The 24,599-nt window shown below is 35.3% G+C and overlaps 1 protein-coding gene across 5 annotated transcripts in view; it reads right to left on the reverse strand.

Moving 5' to 3' along the window:
* GOLGA4 (golgin A4) overlaps positions 1-24,599 on the reverse strand; it is an 87,596-nt gene that overhangs the window by 33,809 nt on the left and 29,188 nt on the right. For 4 of the 5 annotated variants that reach the window (XM_006188344.2, XM_014562310.2, XM_014562309.2 and 1 more), the window contains 8 exons: positions 23,325-23,381; positions 18,474-18,572; positions 17,792-17,921; positions 16,132-16,319; positions 15,765-15,848; positions 13,439-13,586; positions 2,931-3,109; positions 667-795 (listed from right to left, as the gene is read on the reverse strand). In XM_006188344.2, coding sequence (XP_006188406.2) covers positions 667-795; positions 2,931-3,109; positions 13,439-13,586; positions 15,765-15,848; positions 16,132-16,319; positions 17,792-17,921; positions 18,474-18,572; positions 23,325-23,381 — 1,014 coding nt within the window. The remainder of the gene's footprint in view (positions 1-666; positions 796-2,930; positions 3,110-13,438; positions 13,587-15,764; positions 15,849-16,131; positions 16,320-17,791; positions 17,922-18,473; positions 18,573-23,324; positions 23,382-24,599) is intronic. The other variant, XM_014562311.2, reaches the window with a different exon arrangement.

The following is a 24,599-nucleotide window of genomic DNA, read 5'->3' on the forward strand; positions in this document are numbered from 1 at the left end:
TTTCTGGTTATTGTTTTAGTTAGCTCAGTCGGATTTTTATTTTACCTTATTTTTTTAAACATCATATGGGTTGAAAATTACTGAAATCATTCTACTTAAAATGAAAACTATATGGTCATTTTCATTTTTTATTCTTTTTTTTTTTTGAAGTCCTTTTTTAGATAATATATATATATTTTTTAATTGAAGTATAGTCAGTTTACAGTGTTGAATTAGTTTCTGGTGACACTATAATGTTTCAGTCATCCATATCCATACATATATTCCTTCATTTTTTATTCCTGAAAATGCATTCAGGCAAACTTGCCAAACCACATTCAGTGTGGGGAGTTTTTAGACATTCTTCCTAAGTTATGCAGTCACTGGTTCACTGCTTCAATTAACCTATCTTCCCCTTTACTTCTGCCTAATCACAGCCTATAGCCAGGGTGAGAGAGATAATGAAGAGATTAATGAAAGCTTGTTAGATTAGCAAATTTAATTTTCACACAATACTAAATTAACAAGCTCTGACAGCCTGACTCCTGTCTACATCCAGTCCCTTCTGAATACTCAAAGGTCAAGGCTGCCAGTAGTCTGACCTCAAACTGGAAGGCTAGGTGTGAGGAGATGACAACTTATAATGTAGCAAAGTTTACCTGCAGCAAAAACGAAATATACACTTACAAGAGCTACTCTCATTTGCTCCTGAAATTCCCTTTCTTGGGTATGAAACTTCTTGGTCAGTTCCTGCTCTTTGCTGGCCAGCTCCTCTTCATGAAGCTTCTGTAATTTAGCAATTTGTTCTGAGGATTTCTGAAAATCAGCCAAATAGTTAAAGTGAAACACCCAGAATAACATATGTAACTCTACAACTAAATAACACTTTATCACAGTTTAATCATCAAGCTAATAGCTTCTTAAGAGGAAAAATGAGAGCATATTTTCCACATAAATCAAGTCACCAAACTCTCCATAGTTGAAAGAAAAACCAGTAAACTGTTGTTCTTCATTTAAGACAAAGAGAGCTGCTGCTGCAATACTCAGTTCTATGGGGTTGAAGTGTCAATTCCATATCTTACAAGGATGTTCCCACCAATCATGATGGGGATGCACAGTACAGGGAATAAGGATGTTCTCAGAGAGTGCCCTCCACTGTGGTCCCAGGGCCCTGGCTGTACCAATCTAATTATGCCTAGCTTTCCAGGCACACACTACTAATTATTAAAAAGTATTGACCTTGTTCTTGTTCGAATAAAAAGACTCAACTTATAAAAATGTCAAATCGCCCTAAATAGATGCAAATTGTTAATATAATCAAATAGAACTACCAACAGAATAGGGGAAGGCACACTGGACAAAAGAAAAATGCAAGAATAGCCAATCTCTTCTGAAAAATAAGAGTAATAAGGAGAGGTTACCAAATAGTAGAACATATTCTAAAACAAGAACATATTATGAAACTGGTGTTAGTGTAATATCAGCACATAATCAGACAAAGCAGTGGAATAGCACAGAGAATGCAGAAGACCAACACACAGTACTACACTAATTTAGTATGTAATAAAGGTAGTATGGTATGTCACGTGGGAAAACACAGGTTATTAAACAAATGATTTGGAAGCTACTTGGTAGTCATCTGGAAAAAATTTAAGTTGGATCCCTACCTCACTCCACTCAGTTGGATCAAAGATTTAACCATAAAAAAATTAAAGCATAGAAGTATTAGATGTAAAAAATAGAATTTTTAAAATCTCAATTTAGAATATGTTTTTAAAGAGAACAAAAATCCAGAAAGTATTTAAGGACAAGAAAATTGTCTGCACAGCTAAAAACAAAATAAAAGCAAATCATAAACAAAGTCAACAAATAGCAAACAGAGAAAATTATTTGGATAAAAGCGCCTTATATCCAAAGGGCTAATTCTTATGTAAGTAAAAAGCTTCTACAAACCAGTAAGAAAAAGACAAAAAGCCCAATTGGGAAATGAATCAAGGACTTGATCAGGCAACTCAAAAAAGGAAAACTGTAATGTCCTTGTAAATATACAAAAATATGTTTGTCATATTGATAAGAGATATGCACATTAAAACTACAATGATGTCATCTTTTTAACATATGTGCTTGGAAAGTTAAAAAAAAGTTATGTAATACCACATTTGTGATGTGGAGAAACATATTCCAATGCGCTGCTTGTGACAAGATAAACTGTACTCTGTAGAGTTTGTAGCAACTATGCAATAATTTAAAATACACACAATTTCTGCCTGAGTAATATTCCACTTCTATGAATCTATTCTAAAGAAACACACTTGTGAGCAAATATAAGGATATTCATAATTTCCAATAGTAAAAAGTGAAAACCTAAATATCCATCAGCAGAAGACTGATTAAATTATGAGCTGGTCATACAATGCAATTCTGGGGGGAGGGTATAGCTCAGTGGTAGAGTGCATGCCTAGCATGCGTGAGGCCCTGGGTTCAATCCCCAGTACCTCCATTTAAACAAACAAACAAACAAACAAACCTAATTACCCATCCTCCCCAAAAAAGAACACATACAATGAAATTCTGACCAGTCTTCAAAACAAATGGGGCATCATTATCAATTCAATAATAAAGAACAATCTCCAGGACAGATTATTAAGTGGAAAAGCAAAATACAGAACAGTACATATAACATGCCATCTTTTGTGTTTAAAAAAATTAAAGAGAGGATTAGAAAACATAAAAGAGAAATTATATGCAGAGACTATCTCTGGAAAAGTATATCCAAAACGATATACTTTTCATTCATTTCTCTATCAAAGTGAACTATATCCTGAACATCATGAAATGGTCAAGGTCTGAAATACAAATTAACTCTTCTTCACCGTCAAAGATTGTAGGAAAAGCACAAGAGTTAAGTTTCAAAACTGCTGTAGCCCATTTCAATCTAGAATTATTCTTACTTTCGTTACATCAACAACCTCCTGTTTCATGCGACTTAATTCCTGTTGAAGTCTGTTATGTTCCTCCTCACTTGTTTTTTCAAGGGCTTTTATTTGTTCATCCATATCTGCTTTCAATTTTCTCCGTGCTTCTTCTGTTTTTTGGGCTGTACTCAAGGCTTTCTCAAGTTCCTCAAAAGCTATAATGAAAACAGCAGAAAACAAGTACCTCAAGAAATACTATTATTGAGTTTAAGTGTTTCACATTCAATTTATGGGAACTAAAGAGCAGCAGTAGCAGAACATGTTAAAAAAAACTCATTGTTTTAAGCCAAGAGATATTTGAGTAGTTCAACAAAGCCACAAGAAATGCCCAGTCACCAAAACCAATCTGTTGTTGAGTTCTGGATTCAGATCTTAAAACTGCTTATATGAACTTAAGCTTAGAAGTTAGAAAAACTATTAAATTACTAAAGATTGCCCACTCTCCCCACAAGCGCCCTTATAGATAGCAAATTTAAAGACATGAAGACTTGTACCTACTTCTGTAGTATATAATTTCAATTGCTTCTTTGTTTACAATGCAGTTCTTACCTATTATCAATAATTAGGTAATGTTACTGTATACTCACTAGAACATTTTTAAGAATGAAAAAATTATTTTTTGACTAATCTTATTTTTAAAAACCTAACCATATAATAAAAGAGAAGATTTTTTTTTAACATTTACTGGCTGAATCATATTAAAACAAAGTATTCTGGAACTGAAACCTATTGTTTGCATAAGTTTCGAACTAGGGTAGTTAACTAGAAAGAAATCTTCATCTGATTCAACAGTAAGAACTACCAGCAGGGAGTAAGAATTCAGGCTCTGCAGAGACAATCATATAGGCTAGAGTAGTAAGACCTTTAAGGACAGCTCACCCAGCATCAAACAAAATCAGACAGGCCCAGTGCAAGAGCTGGGTAACCTGACACCAAGACTATACGTGTGTATTTATGTACATTTGTGTACATGTGTGTGCGCCCACCTGCACACGCACACACACACACTCTCTCTCTCCCCCTCTTTTTCTCCTTACTGGCACAATAAAATCCTGTATAACTTCTACTGCTATTATCACAGATTATTTCCCTTAGTCCTGTCACATTAGAAGATATAAGACTTCCCTTTACCAAAGAGATAGACTAAATAAAACATTAGTTTTCAAGATAGGTTATCGATCCTGTCAAGAAACACAAATCCAGGGGAGACAGTTCATTGCCGTGTAGTATTTTCACTCCCAGTGATACAAGCAATGTGGGACTTCAACCTATTGTATCTCATAAAAAAGCCCTTTTATTAACCACAACTTGACTTGACAGACACTGGTTTGGGCACAGGAATTGCATACCTAAAGACAAACATGTGTCCTAAAGCATTTTCTTAACGGCAAAGTGCAGAAGGTACGGAAAAAGGCAGCAGAAAGACTGAATTCTGGTAACCAGGAAACATAACTTTGCTCAATATTTTTTTTAAGAACTTCTTTGGCAACCATGTATTTGATATTGTAAAAAATCTATCCTATTTATTCATTTTATATGCCCAAAGTACAATACCATAGCTCAAAAAAAGTCTAAATTCCAAAGGCATATTAATTGGCTGAAATTATTTTTAAAGATTTGTACTCTAACTTTACTGGCATTTGCCTGCAAAACACCAAGATGATCATCCTTATACATAAATATGTCAGTAAATAAAATATTTAAAGGAAAATAATGCCTATTTTATTAAGATATTCGTTTACTATAAATTCTGGTGTCAAGCATGAAGAAACATTTCTTGCTACTAACAAGAAATTAGTTTCTTAGTTTCTTAAAAAAAATCAGTCAAGTAAAGTGATCAATTATGGGAAAGAAATTCAATGATAGAGTGCTTACTGCTTAGTTTTTGCTGAAGGTTTAAATCTGGGAAAGAAAAAAATGGAAAATGGAATGCCAATATTTTTTAATGCTTGGATATCATCAGCATTTTTTCATTACCGCTGTTGTTCAGCATGTCAAATTGTATTTTAGCAATTTAAAGCACTTCACAGAAGTATCTTAAATCCAGCTCTGGAGAACCTGAAGATAGCTCTGATGTTCTTCCAGAAAGATACAGTCTTAAATGAGAAACTTTTGTCAATCAAGCAAAGTAAAACAAAATTGTATACAGTCAATACCAAATGAATTTTCCTGGTTTTCATTTTTTAAATTCCAGAATCCAGTACTGTACAAAAACAAGATGTAATGCTCTCACTTTCTCAAACAACAACAAAAATCCAGGCCACAAAGTTCCTATTTAGATATCATTTTCTAATAATTAAGTTTTCTAACCACACTAAGTAAATGTTCATATATTTTCCTAAATTATATTTCTACTTTTAGTGTTTAATATACTGAAATAGATTTCCTAAGTCACTTGATTATCCGTCCTATTAAGGTAGGACAGATCTGGTTCCACAGTTCTTTTCATTTAAATTTAATCTTCTCTTCCTACTTCCTGCCACCTTGTCAGAGAACCATATAATTTTATATCTAAAAAGACACCTTTGAGACTTCTAATTCAACATCCTCAATTCAAATACAAGAATTGAGTCATCCAACTTTTCCCTCATGATAAATCAACTTGAATATATAGGATTTAAGAAACAATCCTTATCTTGCATTATTTTTTAAAACTAAGAATGCTGACACTGATCAAGCCCCAGTGAGCAAGAACATATCTTACTAACCTAGAATTTCTGAACCAATCAATTACTAATGGCTTCTAACTCTCAACCAAATATAGCGTGTTATACCTCTGAGAGACATACAGAAACGCACTGTTTTCCAACTCCACCCTGCTTTACAGAAATGTTAAGTACTGAAAAAATAAAATAAAAAATTTTAAAGGCAGTAAAACACATTTCTATTTCCACATACAGAAAACTTACTGCAAACCCATTCTACAGTGTACACAAGTGAAGCCACTTCCTTACACAAAGTCTGCCTCCAACAATGTGTCCCATTTCAATGTTGAAGGAGGAGATATTGAGAGTTTACTCACTAACCAGAAACATCTCACCTTCTCATTTTGCAACCACCAGATACAAGAAAGTGGTGTCCATAGCCTGTAATATTATAAAAGTGAATTCCTGACTCTTTCCAAAATGAAACTATTCTAGGATTTTAATGTGAGTACTAAAGAAATATGTTCTGAACGTCTACACAACTTATCTTCTATTTATCAACAAAGGGTAAGTGAGTGGGGAGAAAGGGAGCGTGCATCAGCCACGGCGGACAAGTCTTCTGCCAACATGCAAGAGTGCACAGGAAAACCATGGTCACAGCACACGTCAACGGGGAGGCTAAGCACGAACTGCTGCCATATGTTGCAAGAACACATTGTGTTCTTCCAAAGCAAAATCCAATGTATCTCAGGCAATTTTTGTTCTTAAAAAACAAAAAACAAAAAACAAACTTTGTACATATTTCTAGGGAAAATTCAAGGTACCTTAAGAAAGTCTTCTATCAATTAAGAAAAACACAGTGCAGGGCTTTTATTGCTAACTCCTCATTCTCCCCTTCAGACAAGGTTCACTCACACCCATGGGAATTACAAAAATGGACAAAAGCTCACTATCAGAGTTAAATGAGAAAGGTTGGCAATCGACAGTCCAAAAATCCAACCATTCATTCATCACATGTTTATTAAATGTTTGTCATCTGCCAAGCATATGCTAGGCACTGGGTAACATAAAGAAGACATTTCACAAAAAGGCAGTTAAAGTAGTAAGGCGGGGAGAGGCACGAGGACATAACAGAACTAACCCTCAGGCTAAGCTAGGACGAATATGGCATTTGCTTTTTGCCACTTCACTATCTTTCCCCTCCTCATCCTCAACGACCTTACCGATCATAATAACAAATAGCAGAACTGTGAGATTCCAGGCAGCATTACTGCTTTATTGCACTGTCCCAGGTGACATTTTACTATGAAAATAACAAGACCCACTCTACTCCCCTGCAACAAATAAGCAAAGAGGTAGAAATGTGGAAAGGCTGCCAACCTCTAGATTAACTAAGAAGCTGATTAATAACATCAAGAATGAATAAGCAAGCCAGTGCCTATTTCTCCATCCCAGCAAAAAGCTGCTAAAATGCATGTGGTATAAAACCAAAACAAAAACAAAAACCAAAATCAACCCACAAGTACTACTACAAAATGAATGAACAGGAAAAAAACAACAAAAAGAATTTTATTTATCAGAATTCGCACCCAATCATCAAGCCTCTTCTGTGAATAAAAGCAAAAGTCTAATGTAGCAGTTTTCAAACCGTGGTCCAAAAATCCTAGAGTCCTGAGACCTTTTCTGAGGGTCTATGAGGTCCTGTTTCTTACATAGGTATCTGCATGAGGAAAGATTTCCTTCATACATTTCAACCAACATTAACATATTACAACAGACTGAATGTAGAAACAGGCATGAAAGTCCAGCTATTTGCTACTAAGCCAGGCAATAAGATAAGCAAAAATGTAAAACAAATTGTGCTTTGGGAAATACAGGTAATTTTCATAGAAGTATTTACACTTATATGTAATAGGTTTATAACTGTTATTTTTAAGTGAACTGAACAAATATTTTTTTAATTTCTTAGCTTTAATTTCTAATATAATAAATATCAGTCCATGTAACCCACATAAACAAAAACTCTTTGAACTCCTCAGTAAGTTTTAAGAGTTTAAGGAGGTTCCTGCGATTAAAAAGTCTGAAAACCACTGGTCTAGAGTTTATGTAAATGAAAATAAAAGAAAACAACTACCCAGTGGCATAAACCAGATAGCGCAATACTTGTAAGTTGGGGCCTTCAGAAATGTAATAAACATCATCTTTGCGATGGAAATCTACTCTTCAAGCCACATGCCAAAATACATAACAAGATTCATTGAGGATTAACTATGCTTTGACTTTAAAAATTTTTACAGATCTACCCAAATTTTCATGTACTCCTCACATAAACCATGCAAATATATCTGTCAAATACTTTGAAAACATCAGGCTGATCTTGAAAAATATTAAGCTAAAGCTAAGGAAATTTAATTAAATTGAAAATACGGTTCTGTAGCAAAGAAACGTGTTTCTCTATTTGCTTTCCAGTAACAGTGATGTTGCCAGGGACATAAATAAGTGCAGGGGGACAGTGAGTTTCTAAAGACAGGGATGCACGGCTACTGTTGTAGAAATGTATCAAGTACCTACAGATACATGGCTATTAAGTAAACAACCTATATTAAGTCAAAATCTAACCCCATTTGAAATAACAAATTTTCCCATCAAGTATTCATTCAGTGCCAAAATATGTACATCCTACTTACTTAACATGGCATAATTAAATTCTACTGCAATTCATACCTTTTTGCCTGAGAAACATGGAATTTTCTTTGTAAAGCTTATTCTAAGTACTCATGATAAGAAAAAAAAAAAAATAGCCCTTACCCCAGTCCTGTTCATACAAGGCTTGGGAAAGGCACCATGATTCACTTATTGGCATGTGTGGATGCACAAAAATAAGATGTTTTGTGAGACTTAAGACTCCAAGAAAACTCTGTTACATAAACTGTCAGCAACTAACAAAGCACTTAAATACACACGATTTTCATTTGTTATATAAATATGCATAAATCTTACACAACATTAAAATACATAAACTCTATTTTAAAGGGTCCTTCAAATAAATATGTTCCACTGAATGTCTTTAGTATATCAGGCCTATGCTATACAAATAAATAAAAAACTTATTTCCTGCACAAACACAACATGACAATAAAAAAGCAAAGAATGTTATGAATTAATGTACATTTTAAAATGCAGCCAATCATATAAAACACAAAACTTCAAAGACAGGGTACATGAAAGATTTACGAAAATTAGTGTACTCTGGAAACTTTCCTAATCCAAGCAGAATATTTTATTAATATTTTGCATAATTATAGGCAAGGACATTTTAATGGGGGGTTGTAATAATATGCTGTGGGTTCTCTTTTGTAATGGCTATATTTACATTATTTAAAGGTAACTAACAGAAAAGACTAAAAGTCTTCGGGTAAGACTTTATCCTGAGGAAAAAAATTCAAAGATGGAATAAGCTGTATTATAAAATAAAGTTGTTACAGTATTATTCACAACAGCAAAAACAGAAAATAATCTAGATGTTGATCAACAGGGAAATGGTTAATGACGTACATGCATTCTGACAAAGCCATTAAAATGTTAGTACTTTAGCAACATGTAAAAGTACTCCTAATATAATGCTAAATAAAGAAAAAAAGGAGCATACAAAATTATATGTACAATTATGATTACAATAATATAAAACAAGGATTGAGAAAAGACTAAATGGAAGTGTCCCGAAACAAGTGATGTGCTTTCATTTCCTCTAATCTACAATTTTTTTTTGTAATATGCGTTAATGATTAGCCAGCGACCCCCTACCTTCTATCCCAGTTAAAACATACACACACGTGCACACACAGAATAGCCGAAATCTAGTGTGAACTTTAGTAGCATTAACATTCTGCACTGGTGCTACACTGAAGAGACAATATTCTTAATGTTAATTATAATACTTAGCACCTAAAAGACACCATTACATTCTTCAGCTGAATCCCCAGAATTATCCAAAATTAAAATCTCATTACTTAAAGATATGACCATCTGTTTTTAAGAAACACCTAAAAAGGAATACTACCAAGAGTTGCAATGAAATGCTTGTAACAAATTTATTTTTGGCTTTCTTTATACACCAAAATAAATAATTTTAATAAAACAAGGCGCTATAGTATCATGCTTCAAAAAATGTGCCCAGTAATTCCACTGTAGAGTAAAATAAATACTACAGGCTGACACACAGCATCCTCAAGTAGGCTTGTTACCATATTTACATGGCTTAAGTGTTTTACGATAGTATTATTCTTTTTAAAATCAGAGACACTCAGATTTCCTTTGTCCACTAACATATGGCAAGCATCACAGTTTATCTAGAAAAAGTACAAGAAAGAGTGCAATAGATTGTTTTCCAAGAAAAGTACTGAGGAATGTATTTGAGCCGATTTTGACCTCCAGAATAAGCGAGGCCCCAAAATTAGTTATTTGTCTACTGATATCCACATGCCAAGAATTGCTAAATATATCAGAGTTAAATATTTTACAGTCAAAAATGTATTAGAAGAGTTCAGGTTTTTTCATAATTATTTTTTGTAGACACATTTACTTCTAAAAAACTTAATAACCACAAGCTTTAATGATGTTAATGTTTCTTTCACATGGCCAGCTCTTAAGTGATCAGCCTCTGAATTTTAAATCTAAGAAAGAGAAAGACAAACATTTAAGAGCAACTGAATTCTCCAAGAGCCCAAAAATGTTCATAAACTATTTATGGAAACTATACTGACTTTACAAAGACCTTTTTTTTATTTTTAGTACTAAATTGGACTTTTCTGTCAATTGGTATATGCATTTTATATTTTAACTAAGAACCATTTTATATTTGAACAATTCTCTTCAGACTCAACTAAGACCATTAGATCAAATGCAATTGGAGTACAAAACTAATTTTCATTATAGATTTAAAGGACAACATCTTCAATATGAAATCAGTCTGTTACAACTTTCTATCATAACCCTCAATAATTATGACTTAATATCTATGAAAGCGCTCATAACTGTGTGATCCATACCTTCCAAAGTGAATGTATCTATTAAACGACTGTAAATCTTCCTTCTCTCCTTAAGTATTTATTAATTTTAAATATTTTGACAGCACTAGTAACAGATAAGATTCTCAACTTAACGGCTATGAAATATTTACAAAAATATACTTTTATGAAAATCACATCTAGACACAAAATATGTAAGTGGTACAAACTACTACGTATAAAATAAACAAGCTACAAGGACATATTGTACAGCACAGGGAATATAGCCAATATTCTATAATAACTATCAATGGAGTATTTACATTTTACATACTGTGAATCACTCTGTTGTACACCTGTAACGTATTTAATATTGTACATCAACTATATCTCAATTAAAAAGATAACTAAATGGGGGGAAGGTATAGCTCAAGTGGTAGAGCACATACTTAGCATTCATGAGGTCCTGGGTTCAATCCCCGGTACCTCTTCTAAAAATAAATAAACCTAATTACCTTCCCCCCAAAGTAAAGAAACAGAATTAAAAAAAGAGATAACTAAATAAAGGTCAAATACATTTGTTTTGGAGAAGCAGGACCACAGTAGTACAGGAAGGCTGTGCTAGTGAAGAGCTGCCTGAAACAGCAGTCTGGGAAGTTTTTACCCTATATGTGAATTAACTGTATATTCTGCCTGCCTTTTTATCATTTACCCCTTTTTACTTGATATTTATTCATGGGTTTCTTCCTCCTCACAAGATATACCTCAACTTTAAAAGGAAATGTAACCCCTAACCAACATTATTTTCTCTTGGCTGGCTACAACAGTCAATTCAAAAGCCGTCCTAAAAATGAAAAGGCCTGACATGAGAAGCCGAGACTCTGCATTAGGTCTTCTGTTCACAGAAAGCAAACCTGTTTAACAGAGTCTCACAACTCTCCAACTGCTTCAAGGGAGTCTTCAGAGATTACATTCTGAGAGATTCTGTCTATTAATGCTCTCTGAAGGGAAATCTTAGTTTTATTGGGAGCAAATTCATTAACTAAATTCCCCAGCCACTTATCAATACAACAACTGCAAGGAGATGGGGAGGAATTTATGAGCACATTTGGTGTCAACCGACTGCCTTTCTCATCCAGAAACCAACTGCCTTTCTCACCCAGACCCATTCCCCTCCTTAAACCTTACAATCTGGTTTCTAAACTCATTTTTGAAACTGCATCCTGAGAATCAAATCCTCATGGAGATTAGAAGGCGTTTTTAGAAATCTTCATCCTATCTGCCCCATTTTTGGGAATACCTCCTTATATTCCCCCAAGAACATAAGTAATCACAATTCCTATGACTTCTTGGGTAATTCTTTCTCATTCATTTCTCTCCGCCAAACTCAAGATCTCTAGGTTAAAAGCACAGACTCTGGATTCAAAATGCCCAGATTCAGATCTTGACATTTACTCTTAGGTTGTCTTGTCTTATTTCTTATTTGTAAAATGAGGATAATATTATTACCCATTTCATAGAAATTTTGAGGATTAAATACAAATACATACACAAGAAAATACAAGCAAAGCATTCATGACAGAGCCTTGCAGAAAGTGCTGGCGCTCAGCAGCAACGGGTGCTGCCACCACTACTACTGGTTAAACAATCTTTTGGAGAATTCAGCTTCTTCTACGGATTGAACCACAGGTTTCAACCTTAGGCTCCCGAAAGATGCTCCAGTTTCTTATTTCCAAATTCTTACAAGTCAGTTCTATCTGGAGAGTTCATGATTGGCTTACAGTATCTAAGCAAACTCATCATGTCACTCCATTCCTCAGCATACCCATTTAGATTTCCTATTATTCTGACTTCACATTATTTATTCAGTCTCCTCACCATAAAATGCTGGAGTCACCTGGACTTCTACCATTGCTTTTAAGTTTGACTTTCTACCTCATTTCTTTACTACATAAAACACTGGCTTCCATCACATTATGTGTTCCTGTTACTGGTTTCCTTGTAAATCGAAGTCTAAACTCAGCCACTCACCTTTAAAGACTTCAGTAGTCAGTTCCTTCACAATCCCACTCCATTTCCCACTTCAGCAAGAAGGGTTTTCAGTTGATTCACACACATGCTATGGTCACTGTGCCTATTTATGATCTTAAACAATCTGAAACATGTGCTGCCCCCGTCTCTGTTTAGACCCCTCCTATTTGTTATTTGAGGCCCAGCTCAAAACTTACACCCTCACTCATCTGAAGGTACCAGTTCACTCTGCTCTCTCTTCTTTCTAGCACCTCTCCTTTCTTTCCGAGCATTACTCAGCATCATAGCTTGTTGAATACTACGCTGGTCAATACACTAGCATTTATTAGGTCAAAACAATGCTATCATGTATAACACTGAATTATTCCACTATTCTCTTCAAAAGCAGACTATAATTACACTTTTTGTTTACTCTAGAGCATCCATAAGGCAGCAGTTATTTAATATGTACCATGCTGTGCCTAGTCGGGGAGTTCCAAAATTGGAAATCTGAATTTTGCTAGTCTAAGGCAGTGGTCCACAAACATTTTCTACAAAGGACCAGATAATAAATCCTTGCGGGGTTCTACATAAATAGGCCAGGCATGGGCTGGATTTCACTCATAGGCCATGGTTTCTCAACCTCTGCCTCTTCTAAGGAACACTTCAGTGTTCTTTATAAAGAGCATTCTCTCTATAGAGATAGTCTCTACAATTAAACACTTTTATCAATATTTAACTAATTTTTCTAAATGTTGGTTGGTCAAGCACTTTACGTGACTTTCGAGTTCTAACATAAAACAAGTAACCCTTGAGTTCTTACCAGCTCTTTCAGACTTTTCTTTCTGTTCCCTTAATTCCTCTCCCTGAGTAGTCATCTGTTTGATACGACTGCGAAGTTGAGCAATTTCTTCTTCTTTCATCTCCAGGGTTTCGTGCATCTGACGTTTTGTCTCTGCTATTACCATTCCCTAAACAGAAGTGCAGACACTAAAGCGTTTGCATAACAAAATGGCACTGTCAATAGCACTTACTTTAAAGGGCAGAAAACATAATGTTTCTTACTAAGTACAGCATGAGATTATTTCAGTATTTCACAAACTAAAGTCTGTGTTCTGCACTATATACTATGCTATACATGCCAATAACTTCAGCTACCTAGCATATCAGGGTATTTTTGATAAAAAAATTATTTTAATAGTAAGTTTAATCTTTTAATTACTAAAAACATTTCAGTTAGAAGATTTATAATCTTTCCATAAATATTTGCTATAATTTTCCCCATCTTAGTAAACAGTTTATGTTCCTACTATATAAATTCAGCCTTTTGTACTTGGCTCAGAAGCAGTCATGAACCACACTTATTACACTGTGCTGTAACATGGCAAAAGCCTCAGAGGCTGCTGAGAGCATAAGGTTATTGCTGCCACACTGGATGGACCAAGACTGTGATACAGATCTACCTGGTTTTTTCTTTCCTCTTGTGACAGTCTCTGGTCCCAACACCATTCCTTACTACTGTAAGGCAAGCTCATTCTTCCAGTTTGCTAATTGCTACTGTCTTCCCACTCTCTGGATAATCTACACAAGAAATGAAGGTTGCTAGGGGGAAAATATAATCAAATATATATTAAATCAGTCATTTACAACTAACAAAAAATGGGGTGGTTCGACTTGTCTCTTGAAAAATAAGATTCTATCGCAGCTATTTTACAATATTAAGAAGATTATTACCTTACTTCCAGGGTTTGTCAACCCTTACTTTAGGGTATGACTCTTCCAGATGGCTAATATTAATGAACAGATTAAAAACCAGGTAAGCGGGTCATTATCATACAAAATTTCAAAACAAAATTGTGGGCCTTCAGTTTCTTCAAAAACTGAATCACAATGGAAAAAGGAAAGAGAGAGACAGAAAAAAGACAGCAGTGGAACCTATAGATTAAAAGAAGCCTTAAGAGTCATATCAACCAATTGCAATGAAAGAACCTCATTTGGATCCTGATTCATAAAAATGGGTGAAAAAAATGCATCAGGCAAAAGGGAAAATCTAAAACTATTCAGATAGTTGATTGTATTAAGGAATTACTATTAAATATCTAAATGTGATCACGATAATGCGGTTCTAATTTTATAAAAAAAAAGAGCCCTTTATTTTAAAAATACATTAAAATACTTATGGTAGAAATGATGAGATTTCTTAGGTGTGCTCTCAAACAATCTTGGGTTGAGGATAACGGGGTTAGGAAGGTACAGATAAAACAAAATTAGCCATGAGATGTTAACTATTGAAGCTAGGTGATGGGGTCACAGGAATTCATTTTATTAATCTTTGTACTTCTGTAAACGTTTTAAGTTTTTCATAATAAAAAGTTGTTTTTTGTTTTTTAAGAGGACCTTCATGATGCTTATGGAGTAGAACCAAGCAAAATGATATTATAGGATGAAAAGACTGCCAATACATTTCAATAGCAGAACAGCTCTGACATGGTCTTAATTACACGGCTACTTAAAATACTGTAACTATAAAGCACCATATTAAAGAAAATGGTGGATGGTGTGGAACTAACTGGAAGCTGCTTACAATAAAGGACCCACACCCTTGGCGCTGCAAGACTGTCTGCCCATGAATTTTTCAGTTGTTTTTGCTGCCATACCTAAAACTGTTGTTTCAACTGTAAACTGCCAATCTCACCTACACATTCTAAAGTTTATTTGCAGAAATGTCTGTTTATGCTAATGTATACATTACTACTTCTTTACCTTTTAGGCAATTTATCTGAGAGATTAATCTGTTTCCATTATACTTGAAAGACAACACTTATATTCACATTTAGTAATTAACTGTAAATAATTTGATTTTTCTCTAAAAAGTAATTAGGTACTATAAACAGATTTCCTTTGCAACAATATTCTAATCTATAAATCAAAATGCTGACTGGGATCAAGAAACCACAGAGATTCAGCTTTACATGATATGAAACTAATGCTAATAGTTATATAAATCTAGAAATTAAAACAAAAAGATTTTTCATGGAAGCAGCTGTAATAATTTTGGAAAGCAGAAGTCTGAATGCTTCCAATTGCTTCCAAAAATGAATTTTGGGGCCCCTTGACAAATTTTAGTATCATAAGTTTTGTTGTTTTACCTTATCTTGTTCAAGCTGTTCAATTAAGTTCTTTGCATCACGCAACTGAGTGATAAGTTTAGTCTTCTCAGCCATATGAAGCTCCTAAAAAAATTTTAAAAATTCATTTCCATCTCTAATAAAGCTTCTCCTCATATGAGAACTCTTAACATTTTATCTAATTTGGATACTCCTACAAGTCTAGTAGGAGAAAAGAACACAGGATGTCTCGAAAGGATGGTAATGCCTTGAAGCCCAGGGCACTAGGGGGCCCTCTCCATGCTGTCTATGGAGGAAGGGGGAAAGCTTTCCAGAGGAGCAGGCCACGCTGGGGCCGGTGGATCTAGCTTAGAGGGCTGCGTTCAATCACACTCATTTGCTCTTTTACCTTCATCTTTTCTAGTTCCTGAAGTCTTTCATCTAGTTGTTCTTGCAGTGCCTCTTTTTCACTGGTTAATAGCATACACTTTTCCTTATGCGACCGAATTGTTTCCTTACAGCGCTGCAGTAGGTTCTCTTGACGCTTAACTCTTTGCTGAAGTACTTCCAGTGTTTTAGCAGAAGCTCCATCTCCCACTATTGACAATAAAGCAGCATAAGCAGGGGCAGTCAGTAAGGCAGTCAGTAAGGGCTCCCTGGGAGCAGTTCCTCTGTTAGAGCACAGGAGTGTATTCTTACCCCGGCACCGTGCTGAGCCGGACTGGGCACCCTTGTAAACATCTACACCATCACTATTTGTACTCCGTAGCTGAAGAAGCTGAGTAGCACATTCACCTCTTTCTGTGGTTCAACCCCATTCCAAATGCACTCAACACTCAATAGTAACTAACGTTAACTGAATCCGCCCTTCTTGGAAGACAGTTTGCTATTCAAAAGAGCCACCTGTGTCTTAGCTCCTATTCCAAAAGGATTAATAAAGTATTCCTTCCAACGCTTTCTGATCTCTTCTTGAGAGGAGTTCTGGTAAATACAGCTTTCTCCATCTCCTTACATTCATGAAATTGCCCAAGGGTATTTCAGGACTCCTTACAGGTTGGTTGCTCAGACAGACAGCTGCACAACATATTACTCTGATGCTGGCGGGACCAAAAGTTTATTACAAATCTCTTTGAGAGAAAGCTAGCAAAGAAAAAATGGGAATTTTTAGGTACCTCAAAGCCTCAAAGAGTAGGGAGGGCTGTAATTAGATTTTAAAACAAAACAAAACTATTCCTTCTTTTTCAATTAGAAAGTAATTAATAGGGACAATATCAGCATCTTTAAATGTTGACACATGTAAGCAATATTACTTAAGTACTAAAATAGCCAAACAATGAAAAATTGCTTATTCCTTACTCTTGAGCACAACTGACCCATTTATATGAAGTCTAGCTACTGCTATCAATGAAACAGTATAATATAATGAATTTCAATTATAATGAAAATGCGGTGCTACTTACAGACTTTCAAGTCTTAAAACAATTACATAGTTACTTTCTCCTGAATGACAAAAAACAGACAGCCAAAAAAACAACAAAAACTCTTGCATGTGCTAAAAAACAAGGTAACAGGCCCAAAATGGAAGTTTACACTAAGCCTCACGTCACCAAACTGAGACTTAATTACAGTTTTGGCCTCTCCCAGAAATGGAATCTTAAACAACTCAATCAAAAATCAACACCATAGAGATAATCTGCCTGACAGGCCCCTGCCACCCTCTAAAGGAAAGGGACCTCGCACAAGCAATCCACTCTTTGCTAGTGTAACTTCCCTGTCCCATTCCCTTCTGCCTATACAAAATATAAATGCTTTCATTTTGTACAGCTCCTGGGAGCTCCTTTCTCTCTGCTGGATGGGTTGCTGCCCAATTCGTGAATCATCAAATTAAGCCAATTCGATCTTTAAAATTGACTCAGTTGAATTTTGTTTTTTTAACACATCTTTCTGGAAATGTTAGGGTCAAGGACACTTTACTCCTACCTCAGCCCAGGTCTATTAGCTCATGCCCCAGAATCTCTCAACATCCTCCTCTAGTTTTTAGATTAACCTCTTCACAAGCTGAAGCTTACCTCCTGCCTCTACATCACTATCTATGTTCTCTTTACTGATGCCTTCAGCCTGTGGCTCCACCTGAGGGAGGGGTTTCAGTAAATCAGCACTCATCGGGCCATTTTGTAACCGCTGTTTCAGCAAAGAAACCTAAAAACAAACAAACAAGCAAACCAAAAGTTCATTAGAAAAAAAAAACAAGAGGAAGTATGACAATAGTACTTTCTTTAAAACAGAGAAGGGGCAGAGTAAAGGATATTCTTTTTGCTATAAAGGATATTCTTTTTGCAGAGAAGGGGACAAAAACAAAATAAAAGACTTACTACCAATGTAGCTGACTTTGATATTTGTTATTTTCAATGATATCTTAGCCAGAAGATACACTAAATAAAAAATTATCCTTAAAAATAAGGGAAAACGGTATAGCCCAGTGGTAGAGTGCATGCCTGGCATACATGAGGTCCTAGGCTCAATTCCCAGTACCTCCATACCTCCATTAATAGTAAATCAATCAACATAATTGCCTCCCCCAAAATAAAAATACAAATAAAATTATCCTTAAAATTAACTGAGGAAAAACAAAGAGTTTTAAAGACAGGCCTTTTTTTTTTTTTCAGCATCTGGAACCTATCAGATATCCCATCAAAAACCCTTTATTTTTCTTAACCCAAAAATTCCACACTTTTTCTTTTAATCTTTTACCTGAGTCTGGAGAACACTGATATACTGATCTTTTTCCTCCAGAGATGCATCAAATTCTTCTTGGAGATGTTTTTTTGCTTGCTGGTCCATTTGGAGCTCCTAAAACATAAAGGATTCACAGGAATTTTTCAGCATTACTCAAAGTATCAGCAACAATAATAAGAGAACCGTCAGCATTTAAAACATTAGTATTTACCCCAACAAATAATTCTGCTCCTTAAAGAGTGTGGAAATCCAAGAAGAGAAAATATATTTTTAGAGCTACTGATTGCTAAACTGATTTTTTAAAAATGTAGAGAAGATTAAAAAAAATTACTTAAGATAAAGGTAAAATTTTATCCAACTTTATTTAAGACATCTTACTACTTGTGCTATCTTATATTCACTTAAATTAAAATGAAATTGTTCTATACTAAATGTATAATCAACAGATCCTGCCTCCTCCCAAAACAACAGTCAAAATCAGAAGCTTCCTCATCTATAAAATTAAAAAGGTTGACCAAGCTGATGACCAAACAGTGAAATTTCAACTGCCTGAAATTACTTAAAATGCTGCTTTCCTTAGGTCATTAATGAGCCTTTCTAACTAAGTCCAATGATCTCTGCTATACCAGTCACTAATAATTACTTCCTGAAGTGAGGGACCTGCCTTCTGTAGCTTCAGGACTCCTGTCTATATTCCTGTCTCAGAGTTCCCACTGTGTCATTCATTGATTCTATTGGCAACTATCCCTCGGGGCTCGGTTCTGTGTCCTCAGTGCTTCTCCCTTACACTTGCTCCACTAGAATGCCAGAGATGACCATCTGGAACATATTGGATATCCCATCAAAACCCCTCTATTTTTCTGAGATTCCTACTTTTCTAATTCTCTAAGCTCAAAATATTCAAAGTTAACATTTTACTTCTCTTTGTTGATCCCTACATATAATCAAATTCTTTCATTACTTTCTCTACAATGTTTAGGTCCTTTTCCCACATCCATAATCATAGTCTGAGTCTCCAATAATTTCGATGATTAATTTCCTTCAGCAGCCTTCTAGAGAGAATTCCTACCTCAAATGAGATTAATTCTCTGATTTAATTCAGTCCTCACAAATTTGCTAGAAAACTTTCCTCAAATAGTATTTTCAAGGACTTATAAGCAATGCCCTCTTCTTGAATTGTTTCAAATTTACTACCAAGGTACTTACTGTCCTGTATTCTCCCCTACACCCACATTGCCCCAAGATTTCTAAGCACATTGTTTACTATTTCTCTCACTAAAAACTCCTAGCTTGACCTCCCCTGCAGCAGTAGTCTCCAAATGCTGGTCTTCATCCTAGACATCTAGGATGAAGTTTTCACCGATCCATGGAGAAAAATGAGAAACAGAAAGCCAATGGAGAGAGTTTTTCTTAGATTTAAATTTCTTTCATCTAAGTGACTGTACTTTATTCGAGAGTGTGCCCTTCCTAATTTTTTTTTATTATTAAAAAACACCTTTCTTTCATGAAACAATTTCAATAAAAGAATCTGGTTTCTCATTCTCAACGTCCTCACTTGAAAAAATGAGAGTAGCCCTGTGACAATTCTCCTTTTCCCCATTCTGGAAAGAACTGGAAGGTAATTTCTCAGTCCATGAAATCCAGAAGTCTGGAAAGCACTGTCCTCCGTGACTCTGCACAGGTCAATTCTTCAACATAGAACAGCTGCACATTTCCTTAACAGCAATGAGGTCCTTTACTTTCTTTAAAGTTCATTTCCTGTAAATAATTTTCTATATCCGACCATACTACAAACCTACCATACTTTGTTACATGGCATCCCTAACAGCCCACAAAAAAGTCTCAATTTATATTACGGTTTTCAGGTTTTGAATGTTTTCATCTGATCTAGTCCTTGGATACAGTGGAAACATCTTTTACTCATGTCCCCTTCTACCTGCTACCTTAGACTACTCTACCAATAAGCACTCCATGAACAATAAAGACCACAATGATAAAGGAACCTAAGAACTGTCTACTTAGACCCTGACTAGAGCCCACAGGCTGGCTAGCCAACCATCCAACACTACTGTGGCAGGGATCTCACTGGCTCCAGAAATGGACCCTACTATCCAGGGTGACCTTCTACATTCAAAAAGTTCTTCTGATTAGACTTGGGGTCACTAAGAACTAATCTAATTCTTATTGCATGTAACACCACTTCCAAACTCTGAAGCCAGGCAGAATCAAACCCTCAGTTTACTCCCAACAAACCTAATCCCCACTATCCCCATCTCAGCAAATGATGCCACCATTTACTGTCACTCAAGCCAAAAATCCTGGGGCCAATTCTGACTCCTTTCTTTTTCTCCATGTCCAATCATCAGCAAACCCTATAAAGTTCCAGAAAACCTGGCCATTTCTCACCACCTCCATCCCTACCACCACTCCAGTGGCAAGAGTCCGCTAACTAGCTCTCACTTCCAGTCTTATCCCCTATAACCCATGCTTTAAAGAGTAGCCACATTCTCTAAAGGCCTCATTCAACCTTCGTTCCTTTATGCTTGCTTTATTTTTCCTAATAGAACTGTTTACTACCTGACAGTGTGCTACATATATATGTGCATATATGTGTGTATGTATATTGGACATGGAGGAAAAGAGGAGTCAAAATTGATCCCAGGTTTTCCGGCTTGACAGACAGTAAATGGTGGTGTCATTTGCTGAGATGGGAATAGTGGGGGATAAGATTAGGTTTGCTGGGAGAAAAATGAGGGTTTGATTCTGCCTGGCTTCAGAGTTTGGAAGTGGTGTCACATGCAACACCGATTAGATGTGTTCTTAGTGACCCATTAGATTGAGGATTTTGTCTCATCCACCTTTATATCTAGGAAACTGACCTCCAGTGTAAATCTATACTATTTGAAATTTTTAGCATAATAATAAATGGCTCTATAATATAATTAAATATAACAACCAATTCAATAATTGTCCTTTTCTTGGCCATTTAGACTGTTCGCAAATTCGGGCAAACCTTGGGATTAACATTTTTATGTATAAGTTTTTTAAGATCTTTCTGATTACTTCCTCAGAGAGAAATTCTGATGAGTGGAATGTATCAAACACCTTTAACTTAGAAAAACCTTTTGGGTGAAAGTGTTATATTATTTGTCCCTCAACAAAGTTTTAAAAGCACCTCCTTTCTAGTAATATAAAGTGAGTGAGAAGAAACAAAATCTGAACTCCTAGTCAGCCCAAGACTCCACATTTCTAGTCTGATTTCTAAGACACATCACGGAAGTGCTAGTACTCAGAAAGGTCTGCCTGGGGGCTGGGGGCATGCGGTGGACAGGCTGGAGGAAGTGAGAGAGTAATAGCTAGGGCATCTTCTCTTTTTGGTGAACGTTAAATACACCTGTAGAACAAATACACTGCAAGGGTTAAAAGAGAAAGAATATGTATGTAATGGCTTATGATCTAACAGTACAGGTATGCAAAAGAATTGTTTAAATGGTGGAAGAACTGGAATAGCATATGAAAATCTCTTTAACTGATTTCAGTCGTCATAATTGATGGTGGTAGTGTTGGCATTGTTGTTCTAAGTCTGCTGTGTTTATAATGTTGGGATAAGGTAAATGAGTAACTCTGAATCTTCTAATTTATCATCAGAAATACAAGGAAAAGAAAGGAATGCAAGTGTGTATAGTTAAAGAGACATACAAGATACGTCAAAAAAATTTTTTTTTACATGGGCAAGAGTGTAGTGTCTAGGGGTATAAACTTAGGTGATAAAACCTTAAAGAGACACACGAAAATACAATAAAAAGTGAGGATAGCAGCTACTTTTGGAGAAAGGGAAGGTGCTATGATTGGGTTGGGAAGCACAGAGGGCCTCTTAGGACAGCTAGCAACATTCTATTTCTTGACCTTGGTGGTAGTTACAACAGTGTTCATATGTAAGCTATTTTATTTCTTGGGATGGTTTTCTATATCTGTTACATTTTACAATTAAAAGATTTTTAAATGTTCATGATAAGTGACATATAGCAGAGATACAGAATGCTATCCCCTAACCAATTTAAGCCAATATTCTCCATCCTCCTCAAGACAGAACAGAAATAGAAGTTAGAAAAGCATGATTTCAAATGATTAATATTTGCCTGGATTGTGATACTTCACTTTAAAACTTATCTCCCCCTCCCCAAATTACAGTGAACATAATCTTTATTTCACTTCACCAAAAAGATTTTTGGTTAAGAAAAACAAAAAGAAGCCTGAAATACCTAACAGAAGGGACAGGTTAGCCTTAGAAGTTGCCACTGACTGTTCACGCAGGCAAATGATATTATATCGCTAAATAAGACATTCTTATGTCATTACAGGCATACTTTGGAGATATTGTGGATTCAGTTCCAGAGTAACACAGTAAAGTAAGTATTGCATTATTGCATATATCAAGTCACACAAATTTTTTGGTTTCCTAGTGCATACAAAAGTTATGTTTACACTGAAGTATATTAAGTGTGCAAAAGCATTATATATAAAACAATGTGTTTACCTTGATTTAGAAATATTTTCTGCTAAAAGATATTAACCATCATCTGACAATGCAGGATTGCCACAAACCTTCAATTTGTAAAAAACAGGATCTGCGAAGCACAATAAAGTGAAGTGCAATAAAACGAGGTCTGCCTATAGTGCCAGCAACAACATGTATCTTAGGGAAACCACACAAATAAGACCCCTAAGAACTTATCCCTGGTCTTATTGGCTGGGCTGGTTAGTTTTCACTGTAACTAAAGTAGTGCATGTGAAACTATCTGAATGCATGCAGTAGTTCTGATAAATATGAGAGATCTAGATCTCAAGGTACTAGTCACAACTTACCTCTCTTAACTCTCCAATCCTCCGAAGTGCTTTATCCTGACTCTGACTTAATATACCCTTTAATTTAAAAGAAAAAAAAAAAAGCTGGTTCAAACAACTACATGACATAGTAGGGAAAAACAAGTAAAAAAGATCACAATCACTGAATTTTATTACCAACACCCTTTACTTTTGGAACTATGCAACCACAACTCTCCACTGCCACTTAGTGGTAGAATTATGTACATCTAGAAATAAAAATCTATAGACAAATTCATAGAAACACAAGCAAGGCACCCACAGAACTTAGGAATAAGATGACCTTTGAGAATGTATTTATGCAATATTAACAATACAATGGATGAAGTCAGAACTGTCCCCTGTACTTCTACAAACCACACATTTAAGAAAATATTGGGGTGGATGGGGGGAATAGCTCAGTGCAAGACTGCATGCTTAGCATGCATGAGGTCCTGGGTTCAAACCCCAGTACCTCCATAAAAAATAAGTTAATAAAAATTTTTTTATAAAAAGAAAATATCAAACTACAAAGTCTATTTGTAATAATCTAATTTTCACACTTGCTATGGACAATTAGAACACTAAATCAGCAATAACTAACTGGTGTTACCATTATTCTTAACTGATCATATTCCAGACCAAAACCAGAAAATTTAATGTGGACTTATTGGAGACTAATATTTATGGCAGATTAAATATTTTAAAATAATATACATGGGGAAATTAACTTTACCAAAACTCATTTTACAAATAACTTTTTGGTTATATATTTAGTGTCTTTAAATGGGATAAAACGCTAAATGGTTTTAAATAACTTTCACTGCAAAAAATAAAGACTATCTGCATTTTATAAATAACACAGCACCATCTGAACTGGAATGGATCTTCCCCCTTAGTTCTGACATGTGAATTATCAACTGGGATACCTGTTGGGAAACTTCCAGCCACGAACAGGATGACATAGAGAGGAAGAGCTATACTAATTTCTTCTCTCCACACACTTAATCAAGAGCTTTACAAGCAGCAGCCTCAGGAAACAGGAAAGAGGATGCTTGTTTTTAGACCCTGATATAATGATAAGAAATAGAGATGTCTATAGGTAAGGGAAAGCTTCGAACATGCAACCTGCAGACTGAGAAACCAGGAAACATGCTTGAAAAAGGCAAACATGCCTTAAATCCAAACCTCTTAAACACTGCAGGGATCCAAAACTCAAGAAGGCCCATCCCTACCAGAGGTAAAATCTCTAGAATTTCTCACTCATTCTCGTTATCA

Source organism: Camelus ferus, chromosome 17, assembly GCF_009834535.1.
Source record: "Camelus ferus isolate YT-003-E chromosome 17, BCGSAC_Cfer_1.0, whole genome shotgun sequence".
Classification (NCBI taxonomy): domain Eukaryota; kingdom Metazoa; phylum Chordata; class Mammalia; order Artiodactyla; family Camelidae; genus Camelus; species Camelus ferus.